The sequence below is a fragment of the Vidua chalybeata genome, chromosome Z (genome assembly GCF_026979565.1).
Source record: "Vidua chalybeata isolate OUT-0048 chromosome Z, bVidCha1 merged haplotype, whole genome shotgun sequence".
Lineage (NCBI taxonomy): Eukaryota > Metazoa > Chordata > Aves > Passeriformes > Viduidae > Vidua > Vidua chalybeata.
In genome coordinates this window covers 64,403,422-64,421,686 of record NC_071570.1, presented here as the reverse complement: position 1 = coordinate 64,421,686, position 18,265 = coordinate 64,403,422, and the positions used below count along the sequence as shown (strand labels likewise).

The 18,265-nt window shown below is 34.0% G+C and overlaps 1 protein-coding gene across 1 annotated transcript in view; it reads right to left on the bottom strand.

Annotated features, from left to right (window-relative positions):
• The window catches only part of ALDH1A1 (aldehyde dehydrogenase 1 family member A1), a 31,311-nt gene extending 15,153 nt beyond the window's left edge, over positions 1-16,158 (bottom strand). Inside the window, exons 1-5 of the mRNA XM_053932451.1 lie at positions 16,008-16,158; positions 8,668-8,772; positions 4,645-4,785; positions 1,389-1,518; positions 244-305 (exon numbers count right to left, since the gene is read on the bottom strand). Coding sequence (XP_053788426.1) covers positions 244-305; positions 1,389-1,518; positions 4,645-4,785; positions 8,668-8,772; positions 16,008-16,097 — 528 coding nt within the window. The 5' untranslated portion in view covers positions 16,098-16,158. The remainder of the gene's footprint in view (positions 1-243; positions 306-1,388; positions 1,519-4,644; positions 4,786-8,667; positions 8,773-16,007) is intronic.
• Between the last annotated feature and the right edge of the window lie 2,107 nt (positions 16,159-18,265).

The following is an 18,265-nucleotide window of genomic DNA, read 5'->3' as shown; positions in this document are numbered from 1 at the left end:
AGTCAAACTTCTGAGATTTATTTTCTCTCCTTGTACAGGGAGGAGAGGGACAAAGTTGGACCAAAGTGACTCATCACACACTGATGAATCAGAATTACAGAACTCAGGATAGCCTCTATCTTTCAGGACCTGAAAATTTCTGGTTAGTAATGTTTCACAAATGCACTTGCATAGACAAAATTTCAAATGCATTTCCATTTGTAACAAGGAGCATTTGTGTTTACATAAATGGTTCCAACTTACAGGAATGATTTGGCCACATACCCCAATAGGCTCATGTCTAGTAAATGTAAAAAAGTTTCCATCTATGGGAAAAAGAAACAAATTAGGCATTCAGACAAAGCATTGGTGAGAAACAGTTAAATCACAAAGATTATAAAGTAGGGTACAAAACTTAGCTGGATATAATTTTACTTATAAATGATATTTTTAAAATCTTAACTATGCAAAAAGCCATAAAGTACATCTGGATTCAATGTCTACTTTCTTCATAGCTCCAAGGTTTGATTTTTCCAGTCTGTCTGTCTTTTTGCAGTGACAACCCTGCTTCTCAATTTGGTATGCACAGCACACCAATAAGCATTCCTCATTTCTTTTTTCTTTTATCACCTTTTTTTTTTTTCTATTAAAAACTTCTCTCTTAAATCCTAGGTACATATCAGACATTTTTTCATATTAGATCTTAGCTTAAATCAAATCCAATAAATATAAAATTCTCTTTGATTCATATAAATATGTGTTCCATTAAACCAAGTATAGAGGTCTACAGGAGGCAAAAAAGTTGGAAGTATTTATCACTCTAGTTTTCCTTAATTCCTTCTTTATTACCTTTTCCTTAATTCCTTCTTTATTGCCATTCTTTTCTTTGTCTTGCTGAGAGAAGGTAGCTAGAGAGAAAATGTTTTCATAGAGCTGCTAAATGGGAAAGGGAATGGAATGAAATTTTAGCAAATGCTGTTTCCTCATTCCTATCTTGTAGTACTTTTCCTAATACATTATTCAATCACTGAAATAAATATTACTGCTTTGTGCTAATCTTTGCTTAAATATGTAGACACCCAGGTCTCACTACTGTAGCCTTGTATAAACTATACATTGCTATGCAAAAGTAGCCTACCGGATTTCTTAGATGTACATACAGGTTAAATTTTTTTGGTTCATAAACAATACTTATTAGTAGTGTATAGAACAAGAAAGAAATGTGAAGACCTACACTAAATATTTAAACCAAGAACTATGACAACCCTTTAATAACCTATCTTAAAAACTTTTGAAAATATTTTCCATTGGAGATATTTTCTGTGTTGCACAACTTTTAGATAAAAGTCAGTTATTTACAGCTTGTGTTGGCCTCAGTTCTGTAGTTTTGTTATCTTGGAGCTACTCACCCATTGGAACAGTACGCCCATGGATTTTATCAGCCCAGCCTGCACAGTAGCGTAAAGTTTTGATACAGGCACCCAAATCCATTAGATAGGCCGTGGAAAAGAGCTTCCCACCATCAATGGTTTCCATTGTCTGCAGACAACAGCAATTAAAATGTTAATATCAAATACTGATAATGGCTCTTTTGCTTGTGCTTTGTAATTTAGCTTTTGGAAGTTCACTTTAAGGATTTCAGCTTTAAAATAACTATTTAGATAACTCCCCTATGAAGAACACATTTTGAAAAACTGAATGAAGCAATTTCAAAGTGAGAAAATTTCATGATGGTTTATTTGTATTGAGCTATGCAGATAGCATGATCACAATGCATTTGTAGTGGTAAGATTTACTCAAAAAACATTCCTCCCATGTGAATCAGCTACACAGTTCTACTTTATGTTAAATATTCTGCAAGCACAGATCAAGAGATTAGGAAGGAGACAGTGCAAATAGCTGATGCAAATAAAATATCATCAAGATTCAAGTCTTGTAAAAATATCCTAAATACACCTTGAGTGTTTGATGTGCAAAGGAAAGAGCTGAGCCATCTAGAACTCTTAAGTGAGAAAAAATTGTTATGAAAAATAAATAGTTGTATGGAAAAGAGTCTCTAAATAGGGTTGTTTTCCAGCCATATCTAAGGAATGTGGTTTGGATTAATTTCCATGCCCCTTACTATTGGGACATGAAGATCATGAGCAGTTCTTAAGTAGTGTCAACATATTTTTAACACTTCAAGAATATTTTTCTCAAGATTTCCAAAACAGAAAGATTGAAGACCTTCAGCTCTATGAACAATCTTGTTACAATATTTAGCAGGAAAAGCCCAAACTATAGATATAAGATCTAAACTATAATTTCAAGATGTAATCAGATTGGCATTCTTTAGCATTTCAGGTTGGATCAACAGACTGATCCTCCAAGAACAGTTTTTCACCAAAAACTCCCCTGTGAAGTCCATATTTTTAGTTAACTAGACATGTTTCAGATACCGTACTGGGGAGGAGAACAGAACAAACAGAGCAATACTTGATGGCTCTTAGCAACAAAGAACTCATTAAATGAGATATACCCTTGCCATTCCAGGCAATATATGTGGCACTGTTTTCCTTCTGTTTGGGCATGGGAGAAAATTCTTCCCTGGCCTCAAACTTATGAAATCTCTAGTTTTCAACATCACAAGAGATTGAATTCTAAGTAACACAGTTCTCAGTGGCTCTTCCAGTACTTTGCTTTGACTTTTTTATGGCTATCTACAGGTCTGCTGAGACTCTGAAGCATCTTATCAACAAATAAAAGCACTGAAAGGGAATAATTTTAATCCTAGTCAAATGTATGAACACAGGAACATGACTTTGCAATTAGCTTTGGACATCTATTTTGATCTCTAATCTGCAGGAGTATGTGTTACTCTATTGTACTAATTTTGCAGGTTGGATAAACTGTGAATGGAGAAAATCTCTCTCTCAAAATCTGGAAAGCACTTTACTCATACATACCTTTTCTGAAAAGGGAAATAATTAATAAGATGATTAGGTTGTAGGATATATAAATAAAGTCAGTAAAACAGAGATTTGGAAGAGGCCCCAGAGAAAAGCAATTCTTTTATATTATGAAAATGGCAAATGTAAACAAAAAATAATTCAATGTTCCGCCTTTGGGAAAAAAAAATTGTATCTTCATCCTCTTTGCATTTGTAATGCCTTAGACTGTACAATGAAGAAAGAAATACCAGCTCATCCAATTATTTAATGGACAAGATGGGCATACTGCTCTATTTAGAATATAGCTCTCTTTAAATTTTGTCTCTCTCAACTCAAATCTAGCATTTTAAAGGGCATAAGTTCCACCCATATGAGGTTTCTCCTGAAAAACTCTACTATATAATGGGCAACAGATGCTTTGCAGATGTTGCATAGTTGAAGGTTTAAATTTTATGAGCTTATCTACAGTGTGTTTTGTGGCTAATGGCTAAATACTTCAAGCTGTAACTGGATCAGTCTGAGTGATGATCCTGAATGTTGGATGCTCCTCCTTCTCTAAATTTTTATGCTGTTTGCAGAAAACCAGGATTCATCTTCAGCACAAGCAATTATCCCACCTAAATTTTAATTCCAGAATGTGCTTGAAATAGCAGAGAAGTCACCTTAATAATAGTATCATAAGTGGAGTTTAAAACAAGGAGGAGGATACTAGGTTTTATCAAATTGGTGGTGTATTTCTATTTTATATGTAATTTCTTGCCTTAATGCACAATCTGTAGGTGAGAGCATTACAAGTTATGCGTCTTCTGTTAAGTGTGGTAAAATAGCCAATACACAGTCATTTGTAGAGAGAGGGCGTGTGGATGCCAGCCTGGTCAGGGAGACAGAAACAGCAATCATTTCTCACAGTGGCTTGTGAGAATTTTTAGGGAGTTGTAGGAATGTGATAACTTCTTAGTATAAACAATCTGCAGGTGGTGTTTTTCCACTTTGTTTTTCTGTTCCTCTCAAGGACAGTGTGCAAGAAAGATGTCTTTATTAATTAGCCAATCAAGTAGAATGTATCGTATCAGTCTATATAACCTGGAGAATCCTTTGTATTAAAGCTTCTTTTTCTCCTCTTGCAATTTGGTCTCTTGTCTGTTCTTGTGTCATACTTGGAGCAAGAGTGACAAGGGCATCATTCCCCAGCACTCATGTTATTGTTCTTTCTAAAATAATCAATTGCTGCCTTTGGTTCTGGTTAAGCTTTATAATTTGTTACAAATTGCGCTCTGGAGTTAATGAAGGACTGGCGATAAGAAAATATAGAGTCATGAAATTCAGAATTTCTCCCAGTTCTGACTTGTACCATCTATAAGCATGGAGCTAAGCTTTGAGTTTAGGCCTTGATTCAGGCTATGATTTGAGTTTAGGCCTTGATTCAGACTTTAGTTTAGACAAGCATTAACCATGGGATCAATGTTAGTGTGCCCTTAAGAATCAGTGATTCAAATTACTCTGGTTGTAGGCAGTTTAAGTATCACTTTAAAGCTAATCAAATACTCAAGTACTTTGTGGATATAGGGTGTTAATAGACCAGAGTGCAAGCCAGCTTAGAGAAGTCCATTTGCTACAAAGAAGAAAACCAAGTATTGAGACAGCCTAGCTTTCCAAAGAGTAGTCATGTCTCTTGTATCTTTCTGTAAAAATCAGGACTTTTCTCCTTGTCCTTTTGTTCACGTATCATACTCACAGCTAAAATCAGACGATCTCTTTCGACTAAGTCAGCTAGTTTATTCAAGAGCCTTCCTCGCTCTGAAGCATCCATTGTACGCCAGGTTGACCCGAGCTCAAAAGCCTTTCTTGCTGCTTTAACTGCCTTGTCTACATCTGCCTGTGGGGAAAACAAAAACACTTACATGATCAAAAATTGGTTCTGTCATAAGCCTTTTTCCTTTTTTTGCTGTTCAGTGTGTAAAGTTTAGCATAAGTTTGACATAAAGTTGAAATAAGAGAGAAAAACCCAATCTAATCAAAATTAGTACCAGTAATGTTAAATACACGGGCTATTTTCTTTCAAACACTTCTGTTGATATTTCAGGAATGTAAAATTCTATGAGAAACAGACAGGTTCTCAAAGTTTCCAAAATGAAAAAATATAAAAGAACTCTATTTTTAAAATTTTGATTTTTAAGCCCTTCCTACACACCAAGCACTTGCATTAATGATATAATTTATTCTCTTTTATTTATAAAGAGATGCCTGAGTGTGTTAGGTAAATGCTTAATTTATCATCTGAAAGTATCTTATAGGGCAATGAAGACCAGGATAGAAAAGCCTGTTCCTTAGGATGTTTCATAAAATGAACACAAATTTATTATTAAGGAAGACAAATCTATGAATTTATTTTTGAAATTTTTAAAAAATATTTATGTATAAAATTACTTTAAAAATTAAAAATATGCCATGTTTAAAAAGCTAAGCCTAGACACTTTGAAGTCTAAGCACTGTCATTAGGTTAGACAGCTAATTGGTCTGTTGATGTTTTTTATCGCATATTTTGTTATTTATAATTTGGTTTCCACTATAGAAGAAAAATCTACAATGAAACTATTTTGTGTGAAGCAAAAAAAAAACAATTACAATTTCTTGAAAAAAAAGGCTTTTAGTACTTGGAATTCTTCTGTATTTCAAAGTTCTTGTAAAATTTACCAATGAAAACAGTGACATAGAAAAGAGGTTTATTTTAGGTTTTTTTGGTCAGAAATGAAAAATTTCATGAAAAAAAAAGAATAAAAAGGAGTTTCTTTATAGGCCACATTTCCCAGAGAAATTTGCATACAATGTTTGATGGTTATCTTTCATTTTTTGCTGTTTGCTAATATCTCCTCCAGGGAAATCACTATCAAGGTTGACTCAGTCAGCAAATTCAACTAAGTCAACACTATAGTCAATTGTTTTAAACACGAACTAGATCTTGAATCTTTAACTGATATTGGTAGTCATCAACCAATATTAAGAAGGTGTGAGTGGGGTGTGTTAGTGACTTGGAAAACCCAGCACAGAACCGTGAGGCAGAAGGCCACAGAACTTCCAAACGGTTTTCCAGGAAATTTTGGAAAAGAAGGAAGGAACTATATGAATAGCATAGCCATTACTATAGAGTAATACTGACCAGTCACCTATACCAGGTAGCTGAAATCTACCAAATTAAGAATTTATTTTCTTCAGAATCTGTCAACATGTTTTCAAACACCTCATCACTATCTCTGAACGCTATCATAAGTTTTCTACATCTTTGCAATAGGACTCAAGGTTTGTGGCTTGGCCTTAACTTGATAGGGCTCACCCGCTTTCCTTGGAAAAGGAGAAGGGGAAAAAATATCATATGAATATGAAGGACATAAATTAGAGCTACGTTATCTGATGTTCTTTCTACTAGAAGTGCAGAAATAATTAAAACTGAGAAAAATAATATAAGAGTAATATAGGCCTGTGAATGAAAAGTAATAAGAAAAGATTGTTCTTCAACTGTATGAAATTTAATTTCATTGCATAAATCTACACTATGAGTATAAAAACTCCTTTCTGAGCCAGTTTAGTTTTTTTACAGAAGTACATTTATTTTACATAAACTAACCTGACCATTTGGTGAGCTGCTTTATTACTAGGGGCCTTTAGGATTAGGAATGTAGCTTGGAAGAGCCATCAAACTGGAAGAAAAGAGTTCCCACCCACATATATGTCTGTTCTTTGTAATCTCCTCTTGTTTTTTAAAATACCACTGCAAGGCAGTGGCCAGCCCTTTGTCAACCTTATTGTATGCACAAATTAAATTCTTAAAATCTCTTGGTTCATTATCTGAAGTCTAGCCTCTTGCATATTAGGTTCATAATGACTGTGTAATTTACTAGATCTGCACAATTCACTAGGCAATTTAGTTAATAGCAGTTGTCATTACACATTAGTTTGCAAAATTACTGAAGAGAAAGCAAACCTGTGTTTTGAATAGTATTATCTCTTCATTTAATGAATTGGTTGAGAGCTTGTAAGGAAAGAAAGCTACAGAAATTTTGAATGGTAAGTGAACAGTTGCAGGTTATAAGTAATTTAATTTGGGAATGATAAATTATCACTGTCTCAGCACTACTTACAGATAGCTGGTATTAAAGAAAAGAAAAACCTTTGAAAATCTTCAGGTGTTTAGATTTTTAAAAACAATTTCATTCCACGGGAAAAAATTAAAAGTCAGACTTTCTCAGCCATGTTTCTCTGAGAAAATGTTTTAAATGTGACATCATTATGACCTTCTTAGTGATTTGTAGTCACTATTGCTCAAGTACTAAACGACATTAGAGACAAAGATTATTATATGAGATTACAGACCAGAGTAAAAAAAGATTTAATGAGAAGATGATTCTGAGTGTATTTCTCAAAAGAGAATTTTATTTCAGTGTGAATTTCTGTACAGTAAATTAAAAGGTTCTAAAAAAGCACGTGCTTATTATATTGGCAATAGTTTTTGGTGAACTTATAACACAGACAAACTTACAAGTTTTACATTAGTTCTACTGGATAAAAAGGTGTTTAACATTTTGATGCTAAGCTTAAAAAATGCTTGTTATACAAAACATTCTAGAGATGCATATTTTTTGACTAAAATGAATATATAATTTTGTGAGAAATGTGAAAAAAAATTCACTTTTGGATGCAAGATTAACTTTGAAGTGGAAATACAGAAAATTAAATACATATGTGCAAGAACCAAACCAGTAATTATAAAACCAGCTTTATTTCCAGTGACTTGTGAACTTGGAAATTAAACCTTCATTTCTTGTATTTACTTTCTCAGAATACATAAAAAACCCTTTCTTTGGTCAGCATTTTTAATACTGTTAAGCAAATTGTCTATCCTATTTAAGAAAAAACAACCACTTTTCTTACATTTAAGCTATATAGTAACACCAGTCAAATCCTGTTTGTAAGAAAAACACAAATATTACAAAAATATAGAGATTATGGCTCAGGTTTTCATTATATCTTTGAGTACATGGCATCTATCTGAAACTTTCCACAAAAGCATCTCATAAAAATGCAAAAAAAAAAAAAGTTTCTTTACAGTTTTGAATAATATTTTTAATCACCTGCATGATTCAACACGCTTTAAGGAGGTCAGTCTTGGTGGAATTAGTGACTATTTGATAGGCTACCTTCAGCTTGAAAGTAATTTTTAGGACTATGTTCCAATATATTTTTCACAAAACAAAATATTTGTAGGAGGCAGTACGGAGACTACAAATAGTTAAAAATATTTATGGTAGTGATCATCTTCACAAAATTTGTGTGAAATGATAGGTATTTGTCTTTTTTATATTTTCTATAAGAAAAAGCCTTATATAAATGTGTAAATGAGCAAGGTTATATTAATTTGTAATGAAGAAAACATAAAAGAAAAATAAAATAAAATCCCAACTAAATTTTTAGATGTCAGTGATCACAGATAAGAAAAAGGATCAATAATATTAGTAAAACAAATCAGAAAAAAATGTTTCTTCAGAACTTTTCTCATATGAGCCTAAGGTAAAGCAGTTTTTCAGCGTCTCTTTACAAAAAAATGTTATGCCTTATTAAAAAAGGGTTTGTAAAAGAATGTATACAGGGTGAAGCAGGTCCACTTGAAGTAATGTTTTACATTACACAAGTTGCTGCTTGCCTTCCTACTTTTAAGATGCACTGAAATGAAATTTATAGTTAAGGGCAAGAAAGAAAACCCTACCTTGTCACCTTCTTCAACCTCACAGATTTTCTCTTCAGTTGCGGGATTAAAGACTGCAAATTTTTTACCACTGACTGAATCGTGCCATTCATTGTTTATAAATATCTGCAGGGGAAGAAGGAGTGCAATAATATTAGTAACACATATATAGCTGTTGTCTGTTCTATGTTTTGGTGCATAAACCTACCTTCCATAGCTGAGAGCTGCCAGATTGATAGATGTCTGAACTAAAACTGGATAGCTGTTATTAGATTATTCTGAAGAGATGAGTAATCACATACACACTTAACCAGGATCAGTTTTTTAAAATTCACTTCTTTTCGAGAGGAAAACTTTCTCTACATTGCATTTTTACTTGTTTCATGTCATAAAAATATGCTGTTGTAAATTGGTCCTTCCTCTCTGTGAAGTAGAAGGGAGCTTCAGTCCTAAATGACCTAAGGAAACCTACCTGAATTTCCCATGCTCACAGGGTTGGTAACAATGCAGGCACTTTCTGTTACATGGCCTGACAGGAGAAAAACCCAGTCCTTGGATTTAGTAAGTATAGTATACTGAATTAAGAATATCTTGGAGATCACTGTTTTAATTAGCTTTGCTTTGATTTATCTTCACTCTCTCCTGCCAAAAAAATAAAATCCCAACCAAAACCAAACCAAACCAAACCATACCCCCAAACAAACAAAAGCAATAGCAGTTTTTTTTTAAATTGAAACTGAGACTGAAAAAAAACCCTGTCATAGTCAATTGAATGAGTTAAAGAATCATGGAATGGATAAGGCTGGAAGGAATCACAGTGGGGTCCTATGGTCTAATCTCCCTGCTCAAGTAGGGTTATATTAGAGCACATTGCACAGAGTTGCACCCAAATGGTTCTGTGTGCTTAGGACATACAAAAGGACCTCTGGCTGAAATTTGAAGTACTTACTCCTGTTCACAAATGCAAAACAGAGCCTGGGCCTTACCTGTGGGTGCACTCTAGAGCTACTCTAGAGCCTGTCATCTCTGGGGCATTGTTGGTAAAGTGATCAAAGTGGTTTAATTTCTTTTTTAACTGTAGGTTAACCTTGAAGCAGAAAGGAATGTGCCTTAAAAAGACCCGATAAATGCACAGCTGTTGAAAAGAGGAGGATAAGTTGCTAATAAGTGTTTTGTACACTTCTTGGAGTGGGCATGATAAAGTATACAGTCCAAAGTTAACAGCACCTCTTCTCTGCTTGACCCTCTGTGATCTCTGGGTTCAAGTCAGTGCTGAAACGGGTATGCCATGCTAATTTGTCCTACCAGTACTTTGAGCCCACCCTCCTGATGCTGGTGGGCTGATGCTGCCCTTCAAAGTGGCTTCCAGTGCCATTGCATTCTAGGAATGCATATGAGATCTCAATTGTGCTCACCTACAGGGTGTCAGACTCTGACTCACTCTACCAGGTATTTTGAACTCAAATTGTGCTTCTCTCTAGAGGCAAGGCGTCTTTCCCCACAGTTAGTTACTGGAGTCTAGCAGTGAGATCAGCTAGCACTCTCCATTAGGACAAAGAACCTAGTGTTGCTGCTTAGAGAAACAGGAACTTTGAAATAGAAAACCAGAAAATACTTTGGTGTAGGCAAAGTAGATGATGGTTGACTCAAGACATGGCAAGACACTATCAAGATGTCAGAACTGCAGGATAAATGCTTTTTGTCACAGAAACTTGAGGAATAAATCTTTCCAGCACATGTTATTAAAATGTGACAAATTTCAGGGAATAAATATTCTGCATAGTATTAAAACTGGTTGAGTAGTTGCTAATTATTGATGAATAGTTTATTAATAACCATCAAGAATGATAAAATTAATATCTCTAAGTGGATATGGCAACAATCTGTTAATATATTAATATCTTCCTGTATTATATTAATACAGTTCTGTATTTTTCTGCTTGTCATTATGTGGGCATCTTATACAATGTCATTGCCACCTCTGACCATCAGGACTGACCAGCAGACTGATCAAACTCCTAATCTAACAAAAGTTGTCTGTGAAATAAATATCTAAGTCCATGGAAATTTTTGAAAGGTTATGAAGCCAGTTATAAGAATATCCACACAAAATTCCAATTGTGGTGAAAGGACAGAGACAGCAGTTAAATGATTACTATGACAAAAGCCATTGCCAAGAAAAGAGACAAAGTAAACGGTAAATATTAACATAACACTGCTATGATGTTACAGTATGCCAAATTCATATCTGTCTGTGAAAGATATATGTATGTGAAAGATATATGTATGTATGAAAAACATACAATTTTTGGAAATATTTAAAGTGCTTGTTTAAATACTACATTTATTGCACCAATCAATATCACCCATAATATTAGTTTAGAATATATTTTTTATTAATGTCTCTAATACCATTCCTGTTTAAAATATAACTTCATTATATATATATATATATATATATATATATATACACACACAATATTGTATCAGAGTTGTATAAATCAAATAACCCATATGTCTTTCATAAGTTAGATAGCGGCCTTGCAAAATGGGGGCAAGAAAGATGGGAAAGGAAAAAAAAATCAAAACTCTCATATAAACTGTATTAGCACATTTCAGGCAGCTGTACTCATTAACGTGCATGCAGCCATGCTCATAAAATGTTGTGGAATACTTTCTATAAATAGGATGTGGATCTCTAAATCCAGGCAATACTGAAGTACCGCTAACAGCAGCCTCTAGCAACAACCTTGACCTGCTGAGGAAAACAATGCTTGGGATCATCTTGCAGTAGGCTAGAGTGTTCTGTCAGTGAGTCAGAACTCCACTGACAGCTCTTCAGACATAAATGCAAAGGACCTACCCATCTGTGACAAGTGCTATGCACTGGATTGTCTGTGGTGACTGTCTACGGCTCACCAGGTTTAGGGATACAAATTTATTTTGCAAAGATTTAGAAATATTGTTACAGATGTTTGTAATTGTTACTTCACTGGAATTTTAGGAGTGAAGATTTTTTTTTTAATTATTATTTCAACAACCCAAAGAGTTGAAGTAGACTATATATAGTCTATTTCAATAGACTGAATAGAGCCAAATACTATTCAGATTTCTTTGCAGTAGAATTGGAAATACAGATTTCCAGTAGATGAGACTGTACACTGTTGGAGCTTAGTATTTTAAATAAAGCACAGGCAACATCAGCCAAAAACCCTCTGATGTCTTTATTCCTCAATGTCATAGGGCAATAACACCTTGCATTTCTGAAATTATTTATTTTAGTTCAAATGATCTAATGCCATCCATTTGGTGTTGAAGTTACTTGCAAGGCTGCAGTATTTCTCTCCTTGTTTACACAGTTGATTTCATCACTCAGATGACCTGAGCAGAGAATGGAAACACAAGACCTGAACTTTGCCCTTTTTTTTTGCCACCTCTACAGTTTCTTTTCCTTCAGTTCTGGAGTATTTTGAAAGAATTGTGAATTAATTCTGAAGTATCTGCTAGATGGGAAGTGCCATATTTGTGTCTAAGCTGCATGAGGGAAGAAAGCATTTTACTCTGTACAGCTTTGCCTCTGACAAACAACACCATAGCTCTGCTGAAAGAAATTTTAGGGTCTTTACATTAGCTGTCATCATCTTATGAATCATAACTTTTTGCTATGAAGTCTGTACAGGGTTTCAGGCTACAGTACCTCTGCAAAATAACTTAGAAGTACAGCTTAAAAAGAAAATTTCTGCTGTCACACTGATCCTATATTCAGCATCTTTCTATAAACTCACTGTTTGTTCAGGAGGAATTTTTATATAATTCACTAATATTGATTTACATTATAATTCATACAGAGATGTAGTCAAGAAAAGTAATGTAGGCATTCCCTAACTTAGCTATTAAGGATAGCTTTTTAAATATGGAAATTCTGTTTAGATATCAGAAACTCTTCCAAACTTACAGTGTAAGAAAAAGCGAAGCCTCTTGCTACATTAAATCTGCCCCTGGCTAAAACAAAACTTTTCTTGACAATCTTCTTCAAATGAGCCCAGTTTCCTGTTTTACAAAGATAAAAGTGATCACCAGATTTGAGCCCTTGCTTATCTGACTGGTCTCAAGCTTTCTCGTGTGGACTGTAAAGCAGAGAATTTCACAAAGAGCAAGTTTTTACAGGCCAGGAACAATGAGGAGACACCAGGGCTGAGGCTGGACACATGGTGGAGGCAGTTCAGCATCACTTGTGTGAGGTGGTGCACAGTGCTGAATAGCTGTTGTATCTGTTCAGTCCTGCTTATATAGATTGTGACAGCCATTCAGGTATTCTTGAGTACAATAACTCACTAAAAATTTACTTGTCAGTAAATTTTACAGATACATCTAAGCCTTAAAGTTATGTGGCCCAAAACAAGGCTCATTTAAGTGCTATATGTTCTAATTTACTAGTCTCAAAATATGTTAGGGAATCTCACTATATTCTTTGAGCAATAAAATTAAAATATGTGGCATTTCTTAAGGTATTACCAAAAAATGAAAATTTAAGCTTTAAAGAAATATGTCAATATAGATGCTGCTGTGAAATCTCTTTTTTTTCTCCCACTTAGGTTTTTCCTTACAAGTTTATATTTGGCTAATAGTCCATGTAGCTTTCTTTCTCTCCCTTGCAATATGCTATTATTGATGCAGGAATTACATTTTGCTGCTGCAATGGACCAATAATCAGAGAATATACTCTTTCTATTAAATATTACGTAATTTTTTTTTATTTTCCACTTAGTGACTCTGTTTACACAAAGTGATCTGATATTAGAAAGAGTAAGTTTCTATCGTACCTTTCTAGCTCATTACCTTTCCCCAGATATTCCAATTATGTTTTTGAGCTTTTGTCTGATCTTTGTTTTTGAAGCTAGTGGCTGCAGCATTTTAATGTTCAGCTATAATTTTTCTTTACTCAGAGTGTCTTACCCTTCCACACTTCCTGATATTCCATATGTGGCTGAGCAAGGGAATGTTCAGCCCTTTTCTTCCCCTCGTGCAATTTGACAACCTAATAATTAACTAATCTGAGCTTCTCTGATTAAAGGAGTACTACAGGGTTTAGTGTATGTGAAAGCATCATGACAGAAAGCATTTATAAAGCAATCATTGTCTAATTCCTCCATGTTAACTAAGTAAAATATTTACTAACACATTTTTATGTAGCTACCAAAATTTATTGGGTTAATGGAAATATATTTAAAGGAGGTTCATATATGAAACCAATTCAAGATTACTTTATGGTTCAAAATCCATTTTGAACATTTATGGTTCAAAAGCCAATTTCAGTGTTTAAAATACATTTGATTTGATGTCTGAAAGTCAAATTTCTTGAAGTATGTTAAGTGTTATACCATATGTAAAAGGCTTACTCTGAAATATAGCTATACCAATCTATAGATCATTTAGTTAAGTGAACCATGTGAAAAGCCACAAATGATTCCAAACACAGAAAATAAAATGGACTGTTAGGTAAAGATGGTACTTGGAACATTCTCCTGCAGATCTTTCTTCAGATCCTTTTGTGATGACTGTTGGTTTTATGCAATGGTAGAAAAAGATAAATTGGAGGTTGCGAAGATGAAGGATCTGGTTCTAGCTGATTTAAACAGAAAGGTTAATACATCAGCAGTAATTAGTGCTTCCCTCATCTTGATTCTTCCAGTGTTACTAGTCACTCACATCCCATGTTCCAGCTTGTATGGGACAGGAGAGGAATGGGATGGGTACACAAGAGTGCAGAGGCCTTATTAAATTGTGGAATGAGTGTTGTGTATGCGGTGACGTTTCTGTTTTCCCAACTCCCTGTCCCTTAGTACACTGCTGGGGCTTTCAGAAAATCCTATGTGATATTTGAAGAGAGGAGGAAAGCATTGCAAAAATCAAGCCTTCACAGACATGTGCTAGATTTTATAAACAAGTGCATTGCTTTTCTGCACAGTTAGAATTTATATGCAGCTTTTAAGGAAATAGTACTTATTGTCGAAGCGAAATAAATATTTATTATGTGACACTCTCCTTGATTTCACACTACAAACTAGACCTTTCAACAATGCTGGCTGTCTTTTGGTTGCTTTTTTGTACTAACAGAATAGATTCTTAATAATGAAATATTTTAAAGGATGGAAATATTTACAGGAATTTGTGTATTGCATATTATTCAGTTGCTTCACTTGGTGTTTTTCACATATGAGTTGTTTTCCTTTAGAAAACTAAAAAAACCAAAGAATAAAATAATTTTTTTGAGACAGGAAGAGCAGTAGCAGGCTACTACATAGCAGAACTACATATCTTTCCTGTTAAATATTTACAAAGTAAGAGCCTGTGTGATTTATTCAAGAAAGACATGTAATGGAACATGGTGAAGTTTTTTCCATTAGAAAAAAAGGATAGAATAGAATAGAATAGGATGGAGAGGATGGAATTTAAAAGAACTAATTTAGATGAATACCTACTTTAGGAAAAGAAAGTAAACAGTGGTTCTAGAAAATTAAATTATTTCCCTTGCAATGGTATCAAGAAAAATAAAATAACAATAACCAAGAATCTCCATAGTTAAGAGGTCCTTTCTGATCCATTCAAACCTGAATGTTTCAGAGGGCAAAGTTTCTGTGTGCTACGATACAATATTGTGATATAAAACCACCACAGAGTCCTTTAAAGCTGGAAACAAAAGTCTGGATCCAGACCTTCTTTATCTGTATATTTCTAACTCTATATGGAAAGAATTTTCTATTTCAAGGAGTTTATGGTAAAATTGCATAGTTAGATTGGTAGACTATATCTAGTTTATTGGCTACTTGTTTACCTGAAAAACAAATTCAAAACCAGGTTCATTTTCTCTAATGTAAACATGTGACCAGAATTAATTTTATTTTAGTTTTGTTTTCACACATCCCTTTCCATGTTAGCTTATCTAGTATAATTATTTGAATCTGGTATAACACAATGCAATATGCTAACATATTTTTAATTTGCTGTTTTAATTCACTGTTCTGAAAAATAATATAGTCAAAACATTTCCTTCTTTTCTCCATTTATACTTTCTGGTAAACTTATCACTGATGAAAATTTGTTTCAGGAGAAAAACAACACCCACACCAAGTGAAATATGGAACGATTCTATCATGCATACGCATATAGGTGCTTTAAATTAGGTTAAAAGGATCACTGAACATCACTTGCTAATATGTGTAAAATCAGAATTCAGCCAGAATAAACATTTTAAGCACTGATTTACAGTGTCTTCCATAGTTCATATAAGGTTAAAATAGCATATCCTACTGTCTGAAGTGAATGCATAAGAAAGATTAGGAAAAGCAAGTGCTACTAACCTTGGTGTACTTAATTTTCAGATCTTTTAATGGTTCTGGCAGCGCTGCCATAACTGGAGCAGGATTGCTGTCTGAGCTGTGTTTCTTCATGATTTCAGTTGAGAAGTTTGAGGATGTTCCTGAAAAACAGGTGAAATAAGGTGTAAAGGGAATACAGTGGTTTTTGCCCTGACTGAGCTCTTGGCTTTATTTGTGCTTTTTATCTGAACCAGCCACGGTATATTTGCATACAGGAATATGATTGGATGAAAGAATTCATCGCAAAGAGAAAATGACACTACTTATTTTTATGACCAAAAGCAACAGCCTTTTCAGTGAGCTGAGACCTTGATGAAGCACATGCTGCTGAAACAATTTGCCTAGGCAGGCACTACGAATTCCTTACTGGAGAACAGAGCTTAAGACCTCCTCATCTTACCTGTAAAATTGCTTTCTCTCAGCAGGCAGGTATCCAGATTCTAAGGGAACTCCTTCATGTACTTGAAGGCAGGTCTGAAGGTAAAGACAGACTTGCTAGATCTGAAAATAAACCAAGCCCTTCTTACTAGAAGGTTGAGAATAATTACCAGAGCTAGAAAGCATTCATTAAAAATAAGCAATCTTAGGTTACATTTTAATATGTTCAGAGTACATTAGAAGTAACGTCATTAATGTTTGTTTTGTAGATCACAGAGTTAAGGGAAGACTAGGGTGATAAAAAATCCTTCATGTGTTTTTCAAAAATGTGAAGGTGGAAAAAATTATCAATCCAGAAAAATATTCTCTCTGGGTAGAACTAAACAAAAACTTGTTGTTATTTTCTTCTGGACAACATCACAAATTTAAGGACAAAGTTTTTAACACAGTGCCCTTTGGAATATCTGAGTACAAAACAAATTGTTCAATAAACTAGACTTTTCTACTCTGTATAGAACACACTTTTCTGTTCTGATTATTCAAAGAAAAACATATACCTTTCACAGGCAAATCATTTTATAAGGTACAAGAAACTCCTTTTTCATCAAGTCCTGCCTTTTCTGATTAGTGGTCTCACAGAACCTGTTTTTATATTCCAGGCTTCTGATTAATGCACAGTGGATCCACACCATAGAATTAGAATGAAATTATCTTATTGCTTTCATTGAGATTACATAAATGCTTGGATAATTCACAGCTCACAGTAATTTAATGTAGTTCATATTTTTGAGCAGCATTTTCAGACTTTAACATTTTGAGTTACAGTGTTTGCCTGTCTTAGAGAATGTCTTTGAGTCTCATATCTCATGCAGAAAACAGAATGTCTAAATAGGGTTTGTTTATTTTTATTTGGAATATAACTTGGCAGTCCTATTCTTGTGTAGAATTTTTTTCCCAGACTTACACACTTAAGTCTACTTAAGTCTACTTAAGTGTGTAAGACTACAGTCTTCCCGCCACTAATTTCTCCATTAATCACAAACACCTTGTCCCTAGTTAATACCCCTGCAAATTGCTCAGATTTGCCTAGCTGGAGATGCAAAACAGAGATCAGTGGATTTCTCTGGTTTCAGGTAAAGCAAAGGTCTTTCTCACAGATGAGAATGTTTTAAATGCATTTTCATTTAGGTACCATTGTATTCCAAATTTTTAAAGAAAAACATTTAAACTAGAAGTTAATTATTATAACTCTTTACGGAAATGATAGCAAATGTCTTCTTTCCATATCTATAAAGGACAGCGTGAAATCCCTGTAGGCAGGCTTTAGAGATGCTGGATGAAAAGTTTCAATTTTTCCAAAAATGCTAGTAATCACGGCTTTGTTTTCCACACCATTTATTCATTTAAGACATTCTTTAACCCTAAGACATACTCTAACCCTAACTCTAATCCTAACTCTAATCCTGTTCTCTTTCTTTTTCTGTCTTTCACTCTTGGATTTAATGAATCACCTTCACTTTCCTATCTATTTTCAGTCTAGGATTAATTTTAGACTAGTGCAGGAAGTATTTTATTTTCCTCATACACCATCTTCCTGTTTATTCTAGCTTTCTGCTATTTTCCTTCTAGGACTTTTTCCACATCCTGAGTCATAATTCTTTCACATTTCACCTAAATAATGATATGCAATTCAAGAATTATAGCTATTTATAGGACTGTACTATTATTTCAAGTAGTGAATTATACAACAATTGGATAATACAGCTATTGAAGCTTACATAGTTTTGTTGTAATGTTTTCTTGGAAATGTTATATTCTGCCTAATTCTTTCCTTTCTTTGGTCAATAATTTGCTTGTTGCTT